This window comes from Prosopis cineraria, unplaced genomic scaffold (assembly GCF_029017545.1).
Source record: "Prosopis cineraria cultivar Desert tree isolate PC_DT_omini unplaced genomic scaffold, ASM2901754v1 PC10, whole genome shotgun sequence".
Classification (NCBI taxonomy): domain Eukaryota; kingdom Viridiplantae; phylum Streptophyta; class Magnoliopsida; order Fabales; family Fabaceae; genus Prosopis; species Prosopis cineraria.
Window position 1 is genome coordinate 956,421 of NW_026555341.1, and position 21,351 is coordinate 977,771.

Below are 21,351 nucleotides of genomic sequence, written 5' to 3' on the forward strand. Positions count from 1 at the left end.
AGAACTTGCATTCTATTATCTACAGACTATATTGACCCTCTTTAACATGTTCACATCATATCTTATTAATGTTCACGTTTTCTATCATTGCTATTCTATAATTAAAAATAAAATTTTTATTTTTATTTAATTTATTATGCATTGACTAGTTTGGAGCACACATACACGAGAACATGAGCGACTCCATAAGAATAAAGTGAGAAAAATTGCCCTAAAAATTGACTTTGCAAAGAGAATATTTGACTGTGTTAGGGGTGAAGAGGATGGACTTTTGGTAGAACAATATGTGTTTCATGAGAAGGAATCTCAACTCCTCAAGTTAGTGAAGGAGAAGGATCATAATGATGTTCATGATAATTCTAATGAGGTGATAATGATTTACTTTTGTGGGCACCTGAGGAATAATCAAGATTATGGAAGAAACTAGACTCCTTAGTTCCTAAAGAGCTTCCTTCCTCACTGTTCGTTGCAATGTAATCTGAGTTCACCATCTCAATCATCATTAAATCGGACAAAGTTGTCACTGATGTTATCATGCCTTGTAGAATTAAAGCAAAGGGACTTTGTCTACCTTTTACTCTCCTCTACCAATTTGAGAACGATTTTCTCATATCCTTACATATCACAAACTTCTTGAATTGTGACCCCATCTGTATATACATTCATGGATATAATCAATACTCTTGAAGACAGAATAAATACTTGCCTTATGATGAAGAAGAAGAAGAAGCTGAACCTGCGTGGTGATAACATAAAAAGGAAACATTATGAAGCTGCACCAGATTTAGGAGATGACCCTGTGTTAGCAATCAATCACATGACTTTAATGGATTTATCAATATCATTTCTTGAGGTTTAGATTATGAAATTTTTACTTAAATGACAAGTGGATTACAACCAAGGTACGATTTTCCATGAAACAAGATGGTTCTCTAATTTTCTACTACAACCAAAAAGACATCAAAGACCATCACAATCAACAACATGTCCTTACCCCCTAACAATACACTTTTGGTGACTATATGACCACACAAATGGATTAACTATTTATTTGTGGTGCTGTGAGATGTTTGTAGATGCTAATTTTAGAAATTAGAACATAAAAGCAATGTTAGCTTCTTACTAGTGACCATATGAATTATGCCATTTCAAATGCATTCTGCAAGATTATAGAAGAAGTTAAAAAGATGAAAGCTTTTCATCAAAAAAGAAGAAGAAGAAGAAAGCAATGGACGTATGTATGATCTATCAGTTATAAAAAATCTAATTTACTGATTGACCAAGAAGGATATGAGCTAGATTAACCATAGAAGAAGACTAGGCTTCCCAAACCAGAAGTGCTTATCTCATAAGTTGAATTAAGCATGTTTTATATAGGGGTAATGGTCCATTATCTCAACAACCAACTTTACCACCACCCCGATGTAGTTTAGTACCAATTACAAGATCAACTAAATTGCAAATCAACATGCCAAAAGTCATTGTTATTGATTAAGACCTAAAATTTAAAACTAACTATCCAAATTTAAAAACTGAATACATGTTTTAGGCTTTTAGTTAAAACCTTAGCATTATTGTTTCATAAATCTATAACACTTTTAAAATAGGTGGCAAAAAAAAAAGGTTTTCTTAGCATTTTCTTCCTTTTTTTTTGGGCAAGAAAAAGGTCCTTGTTTGACACTTAGTGTGACATGGTGGTACTTAGTGCCACCATTGCTTGCATTCTATCCCATAACCCTCACCCTGCTCAACCTTTGAGTTTGTTCTTTGCATGACACAAGAACAATTAACTTGAACAGATTTAAGGTTAGCTTGATGAAGCAAAGGAAAGCCATTAATGTGAGCATGTGGTCATTGGAGGTTTGTAGAGGGCAAAGGCAGAACGATAAGGCTTTGTTTAGGAAAAAATGAGCACACATACATGATTGTGTTGTCATGAATCGGTTTGGGCATAATGAGGTCCCATAAACTCATTACTCAAACATGGCAGTTTCGATTAGTTTGTCAATTCTTAGGTTGCATCTTGTCCCATGGGTCAATTTGTTAGAAAGTGTTGCGCATTAATATAAGTATGATAATTTTTTATTTTATATTGATTGATATTGATTATTGCTATTACTTGAGCATGGTTATAAATTCATGATATTTATCTCCATGTATGAACAAACCATTCCACGCATCTTTATGTTATATCATAAGCTTATCTTTTATTAGTAGGTATGACCTTTTTGTAATTATAAGACTTAGGCAATTATCCCTTTTTTTTCTTGCTGCAAGAATCAGTAAATTATCTATGTAAGCTCAAGATTTGTTCAAACTAAAGCAAAAAATCATTATAATAGTTCATGTCAAGTTAATAAGGGAGGAAAACAAAAGACAAATCATGTCAATTGCCTAACAGTTTGGATCAACAATGATATGACATTGACCTTTTTCAAAATAAAAATTAAAAAATAATAACCTTTTTTTTTGTTTTGTTACCTTTTCCTTAAATTTTACTCCCAAGACATAGCCACCCATGTAGGCACACAATCGTATCAACGATATGTTCAAATCTAGGAACTCTTTCAAGGAAGAAAGGTGGCATTTCCTTTAAAACGATTAACACTTGACAAAAAATAATAACCATTTGAAATATAAAGTATGCATTTTTTAAGGGAAAAAATATGATAAGCATTTCAATCAATTCTCGACATTTGTGTTGGATGGAGATTGAATGAATTAAATTTCAAAAATATAGTTTGACTCATACAATGGATATTAGGCCTTTGGTAGGAATGAACTGAAATGGGCATAGAATTTAACAGTAAAAAATATGAGCTGATTAATTTAAAACAGACACGGTATGATTTAAGAAATTAAGAAATTAATAAAATAAGAGAGAATGATAAATTAAAAATCATGAATTTTTGAAGATTATATAAAACAGAATAGCAAAATAGAAGAAGAATTAAGGTGCAAGGATTTTATATTAATGAAAATCATATTTATCCTTGATGCTACAAGGATTTCATAATTAATGAAAATTATATTTATCCTTAATACTATATTTGCTTGAAGGGGAGGGGAGGGAATGTTGGGGAAGGGAGGTAAGGGGAGTGGAGGGGAAGAGAGTGGGGGATCCCCTAATTTGGGGGGGGGTTGGAGGAGAGGGAAAATTTTAAAAGATTTTCTCTCCCCTCTCCTCTAACCAAACACTACCTGAGACAACTCTATTTAATTGAGAAGTGTGACAAATAAGGAAAGGAGATAAAATAAAAGTAATGACCAAACATAAACACAAGCATAGATATTAACGGATTTGAATTCGGCAACTGTAGACACTGAATGCCTATATTATTTAAGTCGTCGATATCCATATTAATAATTCAAATAAACTGACTCATTCATTAATTTAAAGTGGAATATAAATTTAGAACTATTCATTCAAATTTTAATGATTTAAATGATACGGGTATTCAATACTCATACTAAATACAATCATCAAATTTAAATTTAACATAGATATGAAGAGAGTTGGAGGATGTAGATAAGGTTAGAACTACCTATGTGGTGAGGGGGGCCATCCCCCCCCCCCCAAAACTCTCCATCTCTTCCCATATATTTTTATGGATTACCTAGATGCAATATATACATATATTTATGTAATATTCCTCTCTATTCTACTTATAAGATAGAGGGAGAATAATTTTTTATCTTATTTATAAGTTGTGTTATTAAAATTTTGATAATACATTTTGTCTTTTATCCCTCATTAGCAATTTATACATGTACATACTCCTTTCATTTAAAAATATAAGACACTTTTTTAGGGTAGATCTTGAAAAATACAAGATATTTTTATTTGTTAATGTGTACTTAATGAGTTTTTTTTTTTCTAAAAATACCTTTAATAAATAAACCACCCAATCATTTACCTTCAAGAGAGATATCGTATTATATAAGAATAAATATGAAAAGATGATATCAATTTAAAAATAATTAATTAAATTCTTGGACGAATGATTCAGTTAAATATGGAAGCAGTATTTTTTTTTTTTTTTTTACAAAAATTGCCCCCCTCCCCCAACATCAAGGCTGGTTCCGCCCCTGGATGTGGATATATGAAGTGACGAGGCAAAGCTAAATAGTAACTACAGAGAAGGCATTATAAGTTTGGCAGTTCAGATCAGATAAGCTGATTCGTGGCCACTGCTGCTTGCACGGGTAGCTGGTTCTTGACCCATTCCAGATACCCTCCCCACACGTTCCTCACATTCTTGTATCCCTGCCAGTGCCATTTCAATCTTCATTCATCATTACTATTCTCATGTTCCTACATAAATAAAGTGATCTTCAAGTATATCAAGCGATTTCACTTACGTCACCCACAAGCTCCCTCGTCGCATGCACAGACCTCACCCCGCTCTGGCACCCCTGCTCATTGCACACACCTCATCAGCTATTTTGCCCTTAACTAGCCACTTGTATTTCTTCATTCTGAAAATAGAATTCCCAAGAAAAAGAAATATTTACCACTACCAAATGATCTTCCTTGTTGCAGACTGACCAAACCTTGCTCAGAAACTCTGGATTCTTCATCCTTCCTGTTGCACAACAGCAGAGATTCAACTAAGGAATAAAGACAAGGTGTCCTGAGAGAAGAAATTAAAATTCCATTACCCTCTGGCTTGTTGAACATGCGAGGAATGTTTATGATCCTGTCCATAGCCGGATGCCCTTTCTCGAACTCTTCCGACGTCCTGTTTCACGATTGGGTTCAATTTCTCGGCATCAAAATTATTAAGTTGCCCCCAAAAAATCAGAAATTGTTTGTCCCATTTTCTTAAAGAAAATGACCAAACAGAGGACAGGAAGATTTCTACCTGACATCGAGATAAACATGGCCAGCATGGGTCAGAGCCCTGGCCCTGTGCACGTCAAGTCGTCAACAGTGATAATCTCTGCTCCTGAGCTGCCTGCGAAGGGAAAAAACGATGAAGAGGGTCAAACCTTCCAAGAGAGTACATGATCAAGAATTGGAATGCCAAGCGACTAAAATGATGGAGGAATTTGAGAGGCTTTTCGCATTACAAGTAATATACATGCGCTTGATTGCACGACGCCTTACCTTCTCTTTATAGTAACAGTAACGTGTCATTATCATTACCAATATGAACATGAATAATTTTTGTGAAAAGTTGCATTACTCTATAACCAGCATGACTTCAGCATTTCCATAAATTAAGTCTACCTGTAATTATTTATAGGTATAATTTGCTGAGTTTTGTAAGTTTAGAGGCACAAGTGGGGCGGCAATAGATTGCTGCTCAAGCCACCAAAGAAAAATATTTAATATTAAATTGGAGAAGAAATAACAATTAAAAATAGAGACAGAATTAAAAAACAGTGCAATTGTGAAAGAAAGAAAGCTGAAAAAAAAAGAAATGGAAAATTGTCAAGAAAAGGAAAAAAAAAAGAAGGTTGAGAAATTTAAGAAGTCTTCTTTTACATTAGGGCACATTCTAAATCGAGGAATTTTGTTAAAGAAAGATAAATTAATGTCAATGAAATTACTACAAGAGTTAGTCCACCGTAATGAAAAAAGTACTATTCAGTGTTTTGAATAAGATTGTCTAAAAAGAAAAAAAAGAATAAATTGATCATTAAATGCTTAATTCAGCCAATAATTTAATCATAACCCGTTTTTTAAAATAAGGTCAAATATAGAGCATTTTCTAAAGTTTTCCTGATTATATTTCGTCATTTACCGGCCGTGAATGCGGACAATGGGCTCCTCTCATGGTCTTACGCCTAGAGCCAGTTCGCGTTGGGCCCTCTAACTCGATGGCTGTGTTGCCATGCCCAACAGTCCATTCAGAAATTCTCAAACTGAAATGTACTAGCAACCCACAATGCCACTTTGCTCTAGCTCCGCTCGGCGACTGAACAAAGAAAGCAAACTACTTCAGACTTCACAGTCCTCAGGTGAAAGACGATGGTGAGAAGTTAGTGATGGAAAACAGAACGAATGAGAAGGCTTCATCTTTGAGATGGAAAATCCTTCGCCAGGCCCTTCTCCCTCGAGCTTCTCCGCCAAATCCAGGTTTGCGCTCTTTAGCTTCTCACTTTCTATCCCCTGAGTATGAGATGTTCTTGGCCGTCATCAGCCGCGCCTTTCTTTAGATTGCAAAATTTTGGTAGCAAATTGATTCAGGTCATGGCTTTGCAGATAATCAAGCCCAAATGGACATCAAGCGCATTTCAAGAAGGACCATTTATGGCTTCAACTTAATTCCCTCTCGTCTACTCGACAAATGTGAAACTGATGACTGCGATGAGTCGACTTCGAGGGATGCGTGCCTTTGTTACACCATACCCATCCATGGCTCTCCGAGAATACTTTTGATGTGGGTTTATTTCATTCTCTACTTTTCTTTTCGCTTCTTTTTTCTTTTGGAAATTGACTTTACAGTTAGATTTGGTTAAGAGATTGTGTGTGCGTGTGTCTTTTCCGTATCACATCACCCTGTGTTTAGTTAATGTAGCCACTAGTAAAATAACTGAGTTAGTCATTATCTCTTCTTTCACTAGATGTGTATAGGTAGATCATCTCCTATGTTCCTTTAAAATATATGAAACTATTTGGATTTCTATTTTGCAGTGAGATAAATACATATATAAAAAGTACTCTTAGACCTCGAAAACAATAGTTGGTGGACTTTTTTTTTTTTTTGGGAAATGGGAATATTGTGGGCTCGTGCATGATATCCATGCCATGCCAGACTTTACAGGACCAGTGTTATATAATCATTGAATTTTAAATTTTAAATTCTTTGCAAAACTGTCCATTGTTGTGAACAATTTATGCAGACAAAGAGTAGTCGACCGTGCTCAGCTCAGTGATTTTGAGATCTGCAACAGATACAACATTGACAACACAGGAGTTGTTTGTAAGTTGCTGTTATCTTACTCAAGGAAGATTTTATATTCCAACTTTACAGGGACTGAAACTACTTGCATCAGATCTCACTGTAAGCGCAAAATTAAAATCATCTCTCAAATTTAAGTAATCATATGAAATTGCTCTCACCCCCTCTTTTTTTTTTTCGATAGTTCCTTTTTCTCCTGAATTTCAACGTCAAAGACCCAATAGTGCTTCTTTTAAGTTGCATTTGTCATGACTTCTATGCTAAGATGGTTATATAATATGATAAAACCACAAGAAGTGTTTTTTCCAAGGGGTCTAAAATACATATTATTTTGTTCATTAATGTATATATGCATGCTCGTTGCATTCATCATTTAATCTTATTTAATTATCAGACTTAGATGGCTATCTGGAAAAATCTCTGCCCAGTTCATGAAAATGAATGAACTTTTTTCCATAAAAACATTTATGATCATGTAAAGAAGTGCTAAGTTACTGGAATCAATGAAAGGAACTATTTCTTTCACAAGATGGATCAATAAAGTTTGAATGACAAGGTGAAGTAAGATTCTGGTATTAGATCTTCGAAACCAGCCTTTAGCCTTTATTAAGTGAATGGCCAGTCTTGCAGGATGTGTTTTGCCCTCAAATTTTTATCGCCATTCTTTCAGAAAGTGTTAATACAGATAGGTTGCTTTTATCAAGTACTATTTGTAGTGCACTTCAGTGCTAGTCAATCGGATTTAAGTTGCCCTTGGAGAAATCTACAGGAATCAGTGGTTACTTTTAGAAATTAAAGAAATTATCAGTTCACACTTGTCTCAACATGATTTTGTTCTTTCATTCCCCAGTTTGTTTATAAATTTAGCATTTCCTCTGCAGGTAGCTGGCCATCAGAAGATGTTCTTGCTTACTATTGCTTGTCACATGCAGATCTTTTCAGGTTTAGAGAATGATTCCTTGTTGCTTTCCTGACAATTTAATTCATTATTAATCGTCACTTCTCTTAATTCTTTGGTGTTTTGGTGCTTCCATTTCTCTTACTCTGTGCTATTTTTCTATGTTCTTCAACTCTTCTGCATTTGTGATTTTTTTTTTTGGTATTACCTTTATATTATCAGGCATAAAAAAGTTGTTGAGCTTGGGTCTGGCTATGGCTTGGCTGGCTTTGTTATTGCAGCTGTTACGGAGGCGTCAGAGGTTGTAATCTCAGATGGAAATCCTGTAGTAGTCAATTGTATCCTTTTGGTTTTTTTTTTTTGTTTGCTCACATTTTTTATGTTTCAAGATGATGATGACTCTAAATTTTGAAGTAGTGGCAATATGACGCATCAGCAGACTTCTATATTTTTGTTCAATTATCTTTTTTTCAAAATTTGTTTTTAAAGGAAGGGAGGCCCATGAGACTCAATGTCCAAAGTCTAATTTGAGGATACTCTTTGATTGCATTGCAAGTTGTGTATAAGTCTTGTTGAATTCAATTTCAAAAATTCTCTTGCAGTGCTATTTGGTGTCTGCCAAATGCCAATGGCAGGGATCGATGAAATTATGAGTTACAGTAACAACATTTACAAGAAATTTTAGACGTTTACCAAGATAGTAGAATTTAACGAATTCATTTAAGTTTAGCAGCAACTTTGTGATGTTTTTGTCCAACTATGTTTAGATGTACGTGTCTTACTATTGCTAAAACAACAGCAATTGTATAAAGAGTGGATAGTTTTCTCTATCTCAACCCTCAAACTGTTCTTGAGAAAGGAATAGCTGCTTAGAACTTGAAAAAAGATATACAAATAAAAATCTATTTTATCAACTGCCTGGATAAAATGTGTTTGCTAAATGTACAAAAATTTGGCAAAAGAAGGTTGCATGTAGTAAATTCAAATGCTCCCTTATCCCAATTCACCATTAATGTTCCTAATTTGGGTTCCTATTTTTTATTTTTTATTTTATGCATATATGCTTAAATGCCAGCTAATATTGAATCATAAAGCTTTGTCAATTGGATCGTTGATTTTTATTGAATATGAGAGTATAAGGTTTTGATGCTCTAAATGTGCAATCTTTCTTCCGATTATTTATGCTCACACAATATTAACACAACAATAAAGGGTCAATTTTGGTTTGATTCTGCAAACTATGAGGCAATGCCCCCAGTGCAAAATATTGTTTTCCATAAAATGTTTTCCGCTTAACTTTGACTGAGCTTTCAACAATCAGATATTCAGCGCAACATTGAGGTTAATTCAGGAGCATTTGGAGAAACAACAGTGAAGCCTATGATGCTTCACTGGAATCAGGAAGAACCTTTTGATATTGCCAATACTTTTGATATCATTGTTGCAAGTGATTGGTAAGGTTATCTTCAATACAGGGTCAATGGACAGCCTTAGACAATAAACATGTTCTTCTTGCTTATGATGCTTTACACCATCATGTCATTTTTAAAAAAAAAATGGTTAATGGTAGTTGGAGTAACTGCCATCCCAATACTTGTCATATTAGATAAATTTGATGTTCCTTGAATTGCATTTGTCCTTATTATTCTATTGGATAAATTTGATGCATGAACGTGATTTTAGAATGAGGTGGCAGTCATGAAGCCCCAAATCTCTTGATTATCTGGTGGAAGGCTGTAAGTTATGTTCTCTTGTCTTGTGATGAATAGACCTTTTCATTCCTGGCATGGTTGATAAATGGGATTGCTTTTCTTTTTCTCTTTTTTGCTTTAGTGGCAAAATGTTGGATACGTCTAGATGTCTAAAGTTATTCACTAGTTGACAAAAGGGTGTTGTACATAGTACGTAAAGCTTGAGCACATTCACATGCATGCAACTTGACTTGCTTTTTTGTGATCTTTACAGTAGTCTTCTAATCTCTACTTATCTTCTACTATTTTCATGACTTTGATTGGTCATTTGACAGCACTTTCTTTAAGGATTTCCATGGAGACCTGGCCCGGATTGTCAAACTCCTTCTATCAAAAACGGGATCCTCTGAAGCAATTTTTTTAAGCCCTAAAAGAGGGAATTCACTAGACATGTTTTTGGAGACTCTCAAAGAATATGGCTTGCAATTCACTGTAACTGAGAACTATGAGGCAGAAGTTTGGAACCGTCATAAGAAATTCATGGATGGCAAGGATAGAGACTCTTGGCCCAGCTATGAGAAAGATCACTGCTATCCACTATTAATCAGAATGTCGCCATGAACTTTTAGAAGCCACTTCTTTGATTCAAATGCTTTGCCTGTGACCTCTTTTCCATTTCTGTCTGAGCCATGTTTGACGAGGATCACATGCAAATGCATTCCTCCGATACATAAAATCTGCTAGTACAGATACTTGCCAATAACAAAGCATCGTTGGATAAATCTATTGTTGGGCTCGTATCATCAGCATAATGAATATTAAGAATATTCGACGGTTCCCTTGATCTGGTCAAGAATTTTTGGCCCCAAAAGGACCAAAGGCATATATTGAGTTCAATAGTTCATTATAAACTTTTGCACTTGTTCTTTGTCTGCCAATATTAAGAAAATCTGTAGTTGGTAGATGGTAGTGTGTTATTGTGACAAAACTCCTACCATTATTATTGTGCATCCTTTTATTAATGGTTGTTCAGATGAATCATGCATGTGGTTTTTTCCCCCTTTCCCGGTGATAGTGTTTGGGATTTGCATTGGTTCCTGCACCGAAACTTTTTGGCTGAAAAAGCTTTGTTATCTTCATTTAGGCGTCGAAATAACTAGAAAGAAGCTTTTCGAATGGCTGTCCATGAGTAAATAAAGCAGCCCCACCAGTGGGATGGAGCTGAAACTGTGTCAAAAGCTAGCAGATACATTATTGGTTCAATTAAACTAGAATTTTAATCCAAGTGCAGGTTGCTTCCCCCCCCCCCTCCTCTATTGTATTAGTGTAACTGCGAGGAACGTGCTTTGTCTTCGGAGGGTGACCATGTTCTATGGAACTGGGAATTCTTAGCTATTACGGAAGCAACCGTTTGTTGCTCTGTTGATTGAAGTTGTTTCCGTATACACTTGCCAATTTTCTCATTTACTTATCTGAGATTGAAAGATTTCTTGGTTGCGTTAGTATTGCTGCCAAGTATGAGGGAGCTAAAAACAGCGATAGGACAGCGCTTGTTGGGTTTTATTTAGTGCAATACAAGCTACTTTGCTCATTGTCTCTAGAACTTTACCAAATTAACTAATCTATGCTATGGTCTATGCGCTTGTTTTATTTGCAAGAGGCTCTTCCAATGACATTTGGTTGGATTTTGTCTAATTGGCGCCTTTATTTCATATCAAATAGGGGAGCATAGAAAATTCACCTTAAAATGACTGGTCATGGCAAAGTTTCCACCCGAAAGTAACTGATTCAACTACCATGCATATGCCATTCTCGGATCTGTAATGGATGCAGCACATGATGATCACAATCTCGTGTGTTTATGTTATGTATTCATAACATCACAATGGGGTGGAAAGTAGAGAATCTCTTGTTATCAAAATAAGAAAGTAAAGAATCTCCAATTATGGGAATGTGATCTTGAGCTGGAGATTCTGCGGTTGCCAATTGGTATGGTGGTAGTTGAGTAGGTACACAAAAACCTGCAACGTATTCCTATTAGGCAAAGTAAACCAATGCCTCAAGCTTCCATTATAATTTTTAAGTTGATCTATTCTCTCCCTAGTAGTAGACCCACTTTTCAGGTAATTTTACGCTTATTTTGTCGAAAATACTTGGTTATTGATCTTCGTGAAGCAGTAAATATTCCGCCCAAGTTGAGATATTGTTGCTTTATTCCTAAATAACAAAATAACCAGTGGTGGGTGTCGCTTCCCTTTTCACATTCCCCTTCGGTTAAGGAACACACAAGGGAGCAAAAGTTGAAGATGGAAAGTAAACAAGCACTGAGGAATGGCCCAAAAGTGGGTTGGTTTCTTTGCTCCGTTCAAGCCGTTCCACTTCCCCACAATTACTCGCATTCCTTGTGTCTGCAAACTGGACTTGACATCACCTTCGTAATCTCTTCCCTGAAGGCAAAAGCAAAAGCCTTTCTCTAGCATCCCAGTGAGGTCACTGTAACTTTCACTTTTAGAATGTGATAGCAGAAAGTTTGGAGCAACATGAAGTGCTTCAAATGAAATTCAAACACAAAAATTACATATATGCATGTTGTTGTGCTGTACTGTTAATGATTTTTGGGAGCCTGTCTTAGTCGGTCCATCTTTCATGATGAGTGCAATGGAAAATTATTATCGTTGCCATTATTTGATTCGTACGCCCGAAGTGCGCAAGAAACCAGAATTCCTTCGTCATCATTTGTCATGTTTGGGTTTGATAGTGAAAATCTCCAGATCATTTTGTTTCTTATTCACTTGCACACCTTCCACTTCTCTTATGGAGAAATTCGCATGTACCCTCTTCACTATCTACTTAAACTTATCTAGTTTAAACTCATGATCTTTCTCATTTAAAGATGTCTTGGTGTTGCTTAGCCAATAGACATAAATATGTACAGAAAGCGAGAATTAGGAGGAAGAAATATATCATAAAATTAGGGGTGATTTCAATTGGAAGACAAAACTTGGAAATTTGTAGATCAGATAATTTATTTTACAAATACAATGAAAAAGGATACTCCAAATTCAAATTAAAAAAAAATTTACATAAGTACCAATCAATTGTTTGGCCCAAAAGAAAAAGTTAGTAGTAGCGATTTATTTATTTTAAGCCTTTTTAACTATAATTTCTGCCGAGTGCGCGGATAGAATTAAATGGTTCCTTCATGATGACATTTCATAAAAAGGCCTTTGAAAACACTACAAGTTTCTAGCACACGTCTCTGTCTGCAGGCGTCCTCTCCTTGTTGGCCAATTAATTTGCCTTATCTGTTTCTTCATCAAACCATAATTCAAAAGAGCTACCATTTTGCCTGTAATAGCTTAAAAATCCGAGAAATATCTACTACCGCGAAACATTTACATCACAAAAATATTATGGATAAATTGATCAGACAGATCTAGACTATATACTAATTAAACAGAAATGTATAATCACATCAGAAACATTTCACTTGCAAGATATTTGGCTTCAGATTTTTCTTTTAAAAGAAAAACAATACATATCTATCTCCATTTAATTAAATCTAACAGTTGCCGCGCTGGCTGTTACTCTCAGAAAGCGACAGAAACTGGTGCCGGCGGTTGCCGTCAGAGAGTGACATAATCTGCAAAACCCGCAAAAGATAAAGAAGGGAAGATAAGAGCCTTTCCTGATTACTTCTATTCTTTTAAGTCGTCTTCTTCAGTTTTTTGCTCAGAGTCAACACCCACTGATCTCTCAGTCCCCGTTAATGCACAAGATAAATTTGCTATTTATTACATTATAATCACTTCAGGGGATCACAAAGCAAGAAAATAAATAGAAAATGCAAGTGATCTTGGTAATATTGTTCAACCCCACAGTGACGTGGTGGTCGATTCTATTGCTGTGTCTCAGAAAGGTCGATAAAGTAAAGACGATGACAAGTGATGTGAGAAAGGACATTTTTTCTAGAGACTACAACACAAAAAAAGAAAGAATGAAAGTAAGAGCCGCAAAAAAAGCAGATAGTGGAGCTCCATGATGAAGATTTCTCATAGAAGCCCCCGTCGCCATGTTAGCTAGCCATGAAGTCGAAGCCAGTGCACCTTCTTCCACTGACGATCCCGAAGACGAATCTGTTCCTATTGGCGACGAACCCGTCTTAAGACTGCAACACATAAACACAAACCCTACTCCTTAATTACAAACCACACAAGTTGTATTACAGAATATATCATACTATGAAAGCATATGCTTATATCAATTATTTAAATATAATTCTAAATGTATTGCATCATGCGATGTTCTATACTGGTCACGCGTGTGTTGATGCTTTATTAGAATAAGTTAAATTAATAAAAAGATGAAGTTTTTAATGATAATGACGGTGGCCGGGATAGAAGTGTGACGGTAGAATAACAATAAAAACAGAGAGGTGAAAGTGAATGGGGGAAAGCGAAAGGGAGCACCGACCTAGGGGAAGAAGGGCAGAATGTGACGGTATAGTCGGCAGCCGTGCAAGTAAAGGTACTGGTAGCATCGTCGTAGGCATAACTATACGATTTCGGACACGCCGACTTGAACATCACCGAGTACATCGACGGTTTGCACGTCGCCGGAGACCCGAACTCCCCGTTGCAGCAATACTCCGGCTTCCCAAACGCCCCGCATGCGCTGTTACACGCGTCGCCGCCCTCCACCCTCAGCTCTGACGGACACCGCCGGTTCAGATCCGCCACGCAGCCCGTACTCGAGCAGGATCCCGAGCCGCTGCTCGCCTCCACTGCCATCGGCAGATTGAAGCCGTCGACGAGGCTGACGTCATAATAGTCCTGGGAGCCGGATGAGCCGAGTGTGAACTCGGCTAGTGTCGCCGGAGGCGTGGCGCCAGCGCCGTTGCACTGGATTTGGCTAGAGCCGCAGTCGCCGGTGGCACAAGTTCCGCGGCCGGACTCGTCGAATTTGCAGTCGGTTCTGGCCCAGAATCTTCCGGACCAGCCCGTGGGTGCTTGGAAGCTCTTAGAGCCCCCACGTGCCAGCTCGAATCCCGTGCTGCCGATGTCTGGTTTTCCTAGAATTCCAGGCCACACCGTGTAATCACACTTATTCACAAACGTAAATGTAGCCCCTGAAATTCCTGAATGAATATTGTAGAGCAGAGCAAGAAAGGGAATCAGTTTCATTAACTTGTGTCTTTAGGTTAGACTCCCCAGATTTTGCAAGTTAAGGAATTTACCTTTGAAAAAGAGAAAAAGGAAGAAACCGAACAACAATTGAGGAGGAGAATGCGGAGAGTATGGTAACAGATCCATGATGGCTTTCCTCCGATGTTTGAGTTGAACTGGCGTGCTAGAGTTGCGGCTCAGATACAAGAGTGAATGGATAAAGAAGCAGAGGTCGGTATTGAAGTGCCAATGATCCTCTGCTACTACATATGTTTTCACTCTCTTTCTGCCGAGAAAAAGAGTGAAGAGGAAGAGGAAGAAGAGGAAGAGGAAGTGGCAAGGGGAGTTTTGGGGTCGCGGTGTGCATCATTTTTATAGACAGAAAAAGGTTAGACCTGTGACAACCGCCACACTTATCCACTGTAGCTAATTAGCTATGGCTCAGATAAAGGGCAAGAAGAAGGTGCGAAGTTTCTATCTTATTGCCTGCCCACCAGAAGTTCAAAGGAGTCCCAACTCTTTTAGCTTGAGAAAACATAAATGTTTTTTTAAAAAAAATGTACTCATGAAGAATACCCTTACCATTTGTCATCCAAAATGCCTGATCTGTTTCTATTAATGTGCTTGCAATCTTTTCTAAAGAGATTGATATATTTTTATTAATTTTGTTTTTAGTAAGTTAATAGTCATACTCACTTTCTTGTTAGGAAGCTTACTTTATGAAAAGTTCTTTTTGCATTTTTATCATTCCTCACTTATATTAGCAGGTGAATGATGATTGAGATTATTTTCTTTAGTTTTGTATTCATTTCTTTGTACTATTGTTATTCACTGTTTTGAATGAATTTCAGTTGTTGATTAAAAAAATGTACTAGTATATTCAATTCAATAACTGATGAGAGGTTAAAAGAATAATTATCATTATATATATATATATATATATATTACACAATCATTTCACTGTATCAATTCTTCTTCGTGTCTTTAACATAGTACAAACTTTAAAGGATTTTTTTCTAATGTAAGCCAAAATTAGTTTTTCAATACTCTTTTTTATTTACTATAGTTTGAATTCTTAAATAATAATTTAATGTAATTTCTAATTGTAAAGAATAATATATTTTTTAATAATTTTAACAACATAACTACGACTTTTTTAATAAGCACAGGTTAAACAAGTTTGTCTTATATTAAAGATGTGGGGAGTAGTATTTTTTTATTAATGTTTTTAAAAGGAGTTTTAAATTTAGAGTTGAGCACTTAGTTTTTAATTTTAGAGGTTTTCATATGACTTAATACTGTATATAAATATTTTTTTGAAAAGAAAAATTCTATATACTTAATTTTATATATTTAATATTTAATTTTTAATTAAATTAAGACATATATTTTTTATAAATTACACATTCTATAATTAATTTTTGTTATTAATTTTATTAATGTATTAAAATTTACTTATCATAATTTAATTAAATATAAATATATTAAGTATATAAAGTTTTTTCGTTTAGTTGCTGTCATAGCTTGCTACATAATTCTGACGGTACTATCTTAGGCTTGGTGGGAAACTATAATTAGTCCACGAAAGATGCACATTTTTCTCGATGCCACGGCACACAGCCGTCGACTCGTCGTCATCACTAACAGAGTGATGACTGATGAATGTACCATGGCGATTACGAGTCGGTTAAATCGATCGGAAGTTGATCTTCACCGAAGCTCAATTTTTCTTTTTTCCTTCCTACTATCAAACTGGGATGGCTCCGGAGAGAAGATTGGAGTATACTAATAAAATGGACGAGTTAATTGGCACATGCCTCGACCACGAACAAACTCTAATGATCAATTCTTGCTTGGGGGCATTGAAAGATATCATGTCCGCTTGTTGTACGGGGTGAGTAATTCCATTAAGATAAAAGGGAAAAAAAAGAAGAAAAAATTTCAAAGTGACGATTAGCAGACTCCTTGGCATCGGGTGTTGGGAAGGTGATGCTGTATTGGTCCTCCTTAGTTTAGTTATATTGAAATGTGAGCGCGCCTTAGAGGACCTTCTTCTGGTTTCTTAGAACAGAAAAGGAAACAAAGAACGAGAAGGAGGAGATGCAAGAAGGAAGAGGAAGGAGTGGCGGGGAGAGATGAAAGAAGAGAATAGCGGCGTCAGGAGGCTCCATGTGTGCGGTGAAGTTAAGAGGTAAGCCTTTGTGTGGCTGGCTGGAAATAGGATTATTATGAATGCATGAAAAAGCACCAAATGAGATTGTGGGAGGGGGACGCGATGACGTGGCTTGAATAGAAGCCCGAGAAGCGGCACCGCCACATGTTAGGGGCGAAGGTTGCGGACTTATCAAGCCATTGCAATCAACCTTGCAGAGCCACTCCCTGTGTCTTGTCGGATCTGGGAGATTATGCTTGTTAATCAATTGACGACAGCAGGCCGAAGACGAACAGGGAGTTCAACAATGAGTAACCAAAGTCAATTCAAAGGATTGAAGCTGGGAGGAGGGGAAAGGGAAAGGTGGCCGAATCATGTGGGGGGTGATGCAGCAGTTGCAATCGACGTCGCCTCACAGTCACTGCCAAGCCTTTCCACGTCCCACGCACCCGTACTCTTGCCGCCCTTGTTCCCTTCATTCGCCTCTCAGCCTAGCATTTGCTTGTAAACATTTAATTTACAGATCTTAATTTCAATACCCTGTCGTGTCAGTAGTGCTGACTAGGCATATCATTGATCTCTCGACTCCTGAACGCGAGTCTTTTATTGTAGCCCTAGTGTGGTTCAAAATATAAGTCATTCTGCTAAATTCTCTGGCATGATCTTTTCAGAATAATAAATTAAACTGTCTTTAGCTAACTTCTATATCCATGACAATGGTTTGGTCATTTACGAAAGACACCATCGTTTATGCTTTTTATGTAAGGGTGAATTATTTAAGTAGCCAGCAGTAGCCAGAATCAACAATCTGTTTAATTATTTAAGTAAGGGGTGCATGTGCTTGTGAATTGTGACGTGAGAGTGGCTTCTCCTTCAACGCTTTCCAACGAACATCTCTAATAAGTTGTGGATTACCTCACAATGGATTGTGAGATTGGCGCGATGAATTAGCATAACTCATATCATAACAGGTTATATTTCTTTTAACTCACAACAGTTGCCAACACACTAGCAAAATATTTTTTTTAATAACTTTTCCAATTTTAAAAATTACAGATTCTCCTTTTTTTTTCATTTTTTTGCGGTAAAGAAAATTATATTTTTCTCTTAAAAACTAGTTATCCAAACAATAATAAAACTCATTCTAAATCATTAAAAAACACCAATATCAATTTAAAATACATTAATACAATCCAACATAATTATATACTCCATCACAAACAAATATAGTAAGAGGTTGAAATTACAATTCAAAGCTTAAAGATAAACTTTGCAATGAAAAAATTAATAACAAAGGAAGCTCCATCACACTCCATAATGAAATGCCAAGATGATAACAAAAACAAAAAAAGGGGGGAAGAAAGATAAATTTTGTAATGAATTATATGATCAAAAGAGGAAAAAAATAATGATGACCCAGGTGGATATTGAATTTAGAGCATAAAACCAAAGAAAACACAAAAAGCTCGTTATCAACTTATTTTCAGGTATTTTACTACCATACATATATGTTCTTTTTAAGAATGCAAATTCCTTGTTAAGCCACATGGAAGAGCAAATTATTTTAAAGTAGGATTGAAACATTTAAAAAAAAAATTGTGAACTAACCTGTCAACCTACAGATTAACTTGCATGGGTTCAAATTATATGATATAGATCAAAACTGTTTTTAAATGAACCATTTTTAATCTAACCTATCACTTTTTTTGGGGATTGGCAAGGCATGGCACTGAATTTTGTAATAAATTATATGGTCAAAAGGGGAAAAAATAATGATGACCCAAAAAGATATTGAATTTAGAGCATAAAACCAAAGACCACACAATAAGCTCTCTATCAACTTGTTTTTAAATATTTTACTACCATATGTGTATGTTTTTTTAAGAATAAGAATTTTTTTTTAAGCTCAAACCACATGAAAAAGTAAATTATTTTAAAATGAGACTGAGACATTAAAAAAAAAAAAGTTGTGAGCTAACCTGTCATCTTACAGGTTAATTAATTTGTCGTGGGTTCAAATTATATTATATAAGTCAAAACTGTCTCTGAACTTTTCTTTTTTGTTTTTTTTAACCTAACCCATCACTTGTTTTGTTTTTCGGTGTAGGCAGGGCATGGCACTGAATTTTAGGTATGTCAGAGAGTGAGCCCAAAAGTGACAAATTTATCCACGATCATGTTCGCGCCACTCAGTCCTACTGGGATCTGGGAATGCATCACCACCAAGCCAACACTCTCGGCATTGATCTTCCTACAGCAACCTTGGGAAAAGTCAAAAACAAAAAAAGAAAACATATGGAAGAATCTAAGGTTTGGTCCTCCATCGATGTCGTCCGTGGAAAGCAGCGATGGCAGACAGTGCCGATAAGATTTGTTTCCTTTTCTATGTCTTACCTTTGAAAAATCACAGGGGCCCTTTTCCTATTTTCTTTTCTCTCTTCGCATATGCACTGTCCCTTCTTTTTTAAAGTTTCCCGTCAGCTAATGTTGGCCGAGTTGATCTTCGCTTTCCAGAGAGAGTACCTCTTGTGAAATATTTGGCTTCGCAGACCACGTCTCCGGCCATTTTATTTAATGTTTGTCACCAGAGATAAAATATGTGATCCAATAATACATGAGTTTGTGTATGCAAAGGGGGCGATCTGATACTCAGAATGTGGACGTGAGTGAGGAGAAATTTGTCATTTATTTTAATTTTTTTTAGAGCAGGGAAAAAAAAAAAAAAGAGGAACAAGATGGTCACAGGATGAAAATTAAAGGAGTCAAGCGAAAGGAAAGAAAGATGAAAGGAAGGATATGGGGAAAAGTAGGAAAGGTTGCTTGATCAATAACTCGGCTTATCGTTAATTTATTTAAAGCTGCCTTTCATGACACACACACACACACACACATGATCAATGCGTGTCTCTCTTTCATATTATCACGTGCTCATAAAAGCAACGCGAGCGGAGGGAAGATTACACAGGGTGGATGGCTGGATGCACAGCAGCAATCAAGAGCCCACTGATTCTGAATGAAATGCTGCAAGCCCACCAACATCAATCTCCGCCACTTTGACGTGCGAAGCTCGATCAGTTCTAATTTGACCCGACACGGAGGCCATTACGTTAAATTAAAGTTAATTAACTATCTTATCCATTCACAAGAGCTCTCAAATTTTGATCGTCCTTCTTCAATCTGCACCCCACTTTTGCCCCAAGTCAAATTGGAACTGTCCTTGCTTCCTTGTATTCTTGTATGTGTTTGCAAATTTCAACTATTAACTCCCCCTTGTTATTTGTATACATTAATTCTTTTTTTTTTTGGTTAAAAAATTGTATATATTTATTCTCACTTGAAATACGTCGCATCAAATGATAGTGCTAAGTTACGTTTATCTGGCACAAAATATAGAGTATTAAATAATTTGTATATTTATTTTTTCAATTCTATTCCTATTTCATTCATTACTTTTTTTAAAAAAATTATACATTAAAATTTTAATTACTATTATCAAGACTTTTATATAAAACGTTTAATAAGAATATAAATAAAAAATGTAAATACTTTTAAAAATTTAGGTTAATAAATAACACATGCTCTACGGATGGTTAATAAATAACTATTGAGGTTAAATTATTTGAGGTCCGCATGAAAGTGCGTCCCTTTTGGCAATATCGGTCACTAAAAAGACTCAACTAATTCTTGGAAGATAAATTTTGTCAACTCCAATTTAGGCTTTTTCTTTCTTTTATTTTTTTTCACGGAAATAAATGCATCTTCCTTGAAATCTCAAATCCAATAAAGTTATCTTAAAGAGAGAATTTTAGTTAAATACTGCAGTAAAAATATAGTTATTTGTGAGTTTAAAAAAATTTTAAAATTTTAATTTAGTTTAAAAAAATCAAAATAATTTTGATGGTAAAAAAATTAAAATACTCTTCATTTACTATGTAGAATCACTAATTATTAATTTTCTTACTCTATTTATTAATTTATGAATATGAGTTGTAAATTACATAAATTGACATGTTAGTAATTATATAAAACTTGACATTAGTTGTTTAATTATAAACAGCAACATCAATTATTAAATTTTTAATTTTATTTATTAATTTACTAACATCAATTATAAATTACTGATATGTCTTGTAATTTATTAACATAAATTATAAATTATTAGTAATTTACAATTGGTGTTAGTAAATTAACAAGTAAAATTAATAAATTAACAACTAATATCATTGATTGTTTTAAAAACGAATATAATTTATAAGTAATATTACTAAATTAATAAGTGTGATAAAAAAATTGACAACTAAAAATTATACATAACAATTTCGTTAAAAAAAAGATTATACATAACAAGTAAAAGGTATTCAGTCTTTTCACCGTGAAAATAATTTTAACTTTTTTTGTTGAACTGAATTAAAATTTTAAAAAAAATTTAAGCCTACTTAAAATTAAATCTCTATAATCCTTAATTGAAATCCTACCTAACTTAAATCTAGCATAAAATTCCTCAGGGTGTGGCTTTCTGCTTGTTTTGTTTTTT

General features: G+C 35.2%; 2 protein-coding genes and 2 pseudogenes across 3 annotated transcripts; 1 reads left to right on the top strand and 3 right to left on the bottom strand.

Moving 5' to 3' along the window:
- Positions 1-359: 359 nt before the first annotated feature.
- Positions 360-1,482, bottom strand: LOC129321955 (MLO-like protein 4; annotated as a pseudogene).
- Positions 1,483-3,962: 2,480 nt separating this feature from the next.
- Positions 3,963-5,140, bottom strand: LOC129321956 (thiosulfate sulfurtransferase 18-like; annotated as a pseudogene).
- A 700-nt stretch (positions 5,141-5,840) lies between these two features.
- Positions 5,841-10,538, top strand: LOC129284344 (calmodulin-lysine N-methyltransferase). 2 transcript variants are annotated; one of them, XM_054919789.1, is made up of 7 exons: positions 5,841-6,085; positions 6,212-6,389; positions 6,853-7,013; positions 7,793-7,853; positions 8,032-8,147; positions 9,131-9,263; positions 9,836-10,538. In XM_054919789.1, exons 1-7 carry the CDS (start codon positions 5,995-5,997, stop codon positions 10,119-10,121), a joined length of 1,026 nt encoding a protein of 341 aa, XP_054775764.1. In that variant the 5' UTR covers positions 5,841-5,994; the 3' UTR covers positions 10,122-10,538. The 2 variants fall into 2 exon arrangements, with proteins under 2 accessions (XP_054775764.1, XP_054775765.1); XM_054919790.1 differs by having other exon boundaries at positions 5,845-6,085; positions 6,853-6,932.
- Positions 10,539-13,276: 2,738 nt separating this feature from the next.
- LOC129321251 (thaumatin-like protein 1) lies at positions 13,277-15,069 on the bottom strand. The gene is made up of 3 exons (XM_054966963.1): positions 14,737-15,069; positions 13,974-14,637; positions 13,277-13,668 (listed from the first exon to the last, which is right to left on the bottom strand). The coding sequence occupies exons 1-3, from the start codon at positions 14,810-14,812 to the stop codon at positions 13,476-13,478; spliced, it is 933 nt and encodes a 310-aa protein (XP_054822938.1). The 5' UTR covers positions 14,813-15,069; the 3' UTR covers positions 13,277-13,475.
- Positions 15,070-21,351: the final 6,282 nt, after the last annotated feature.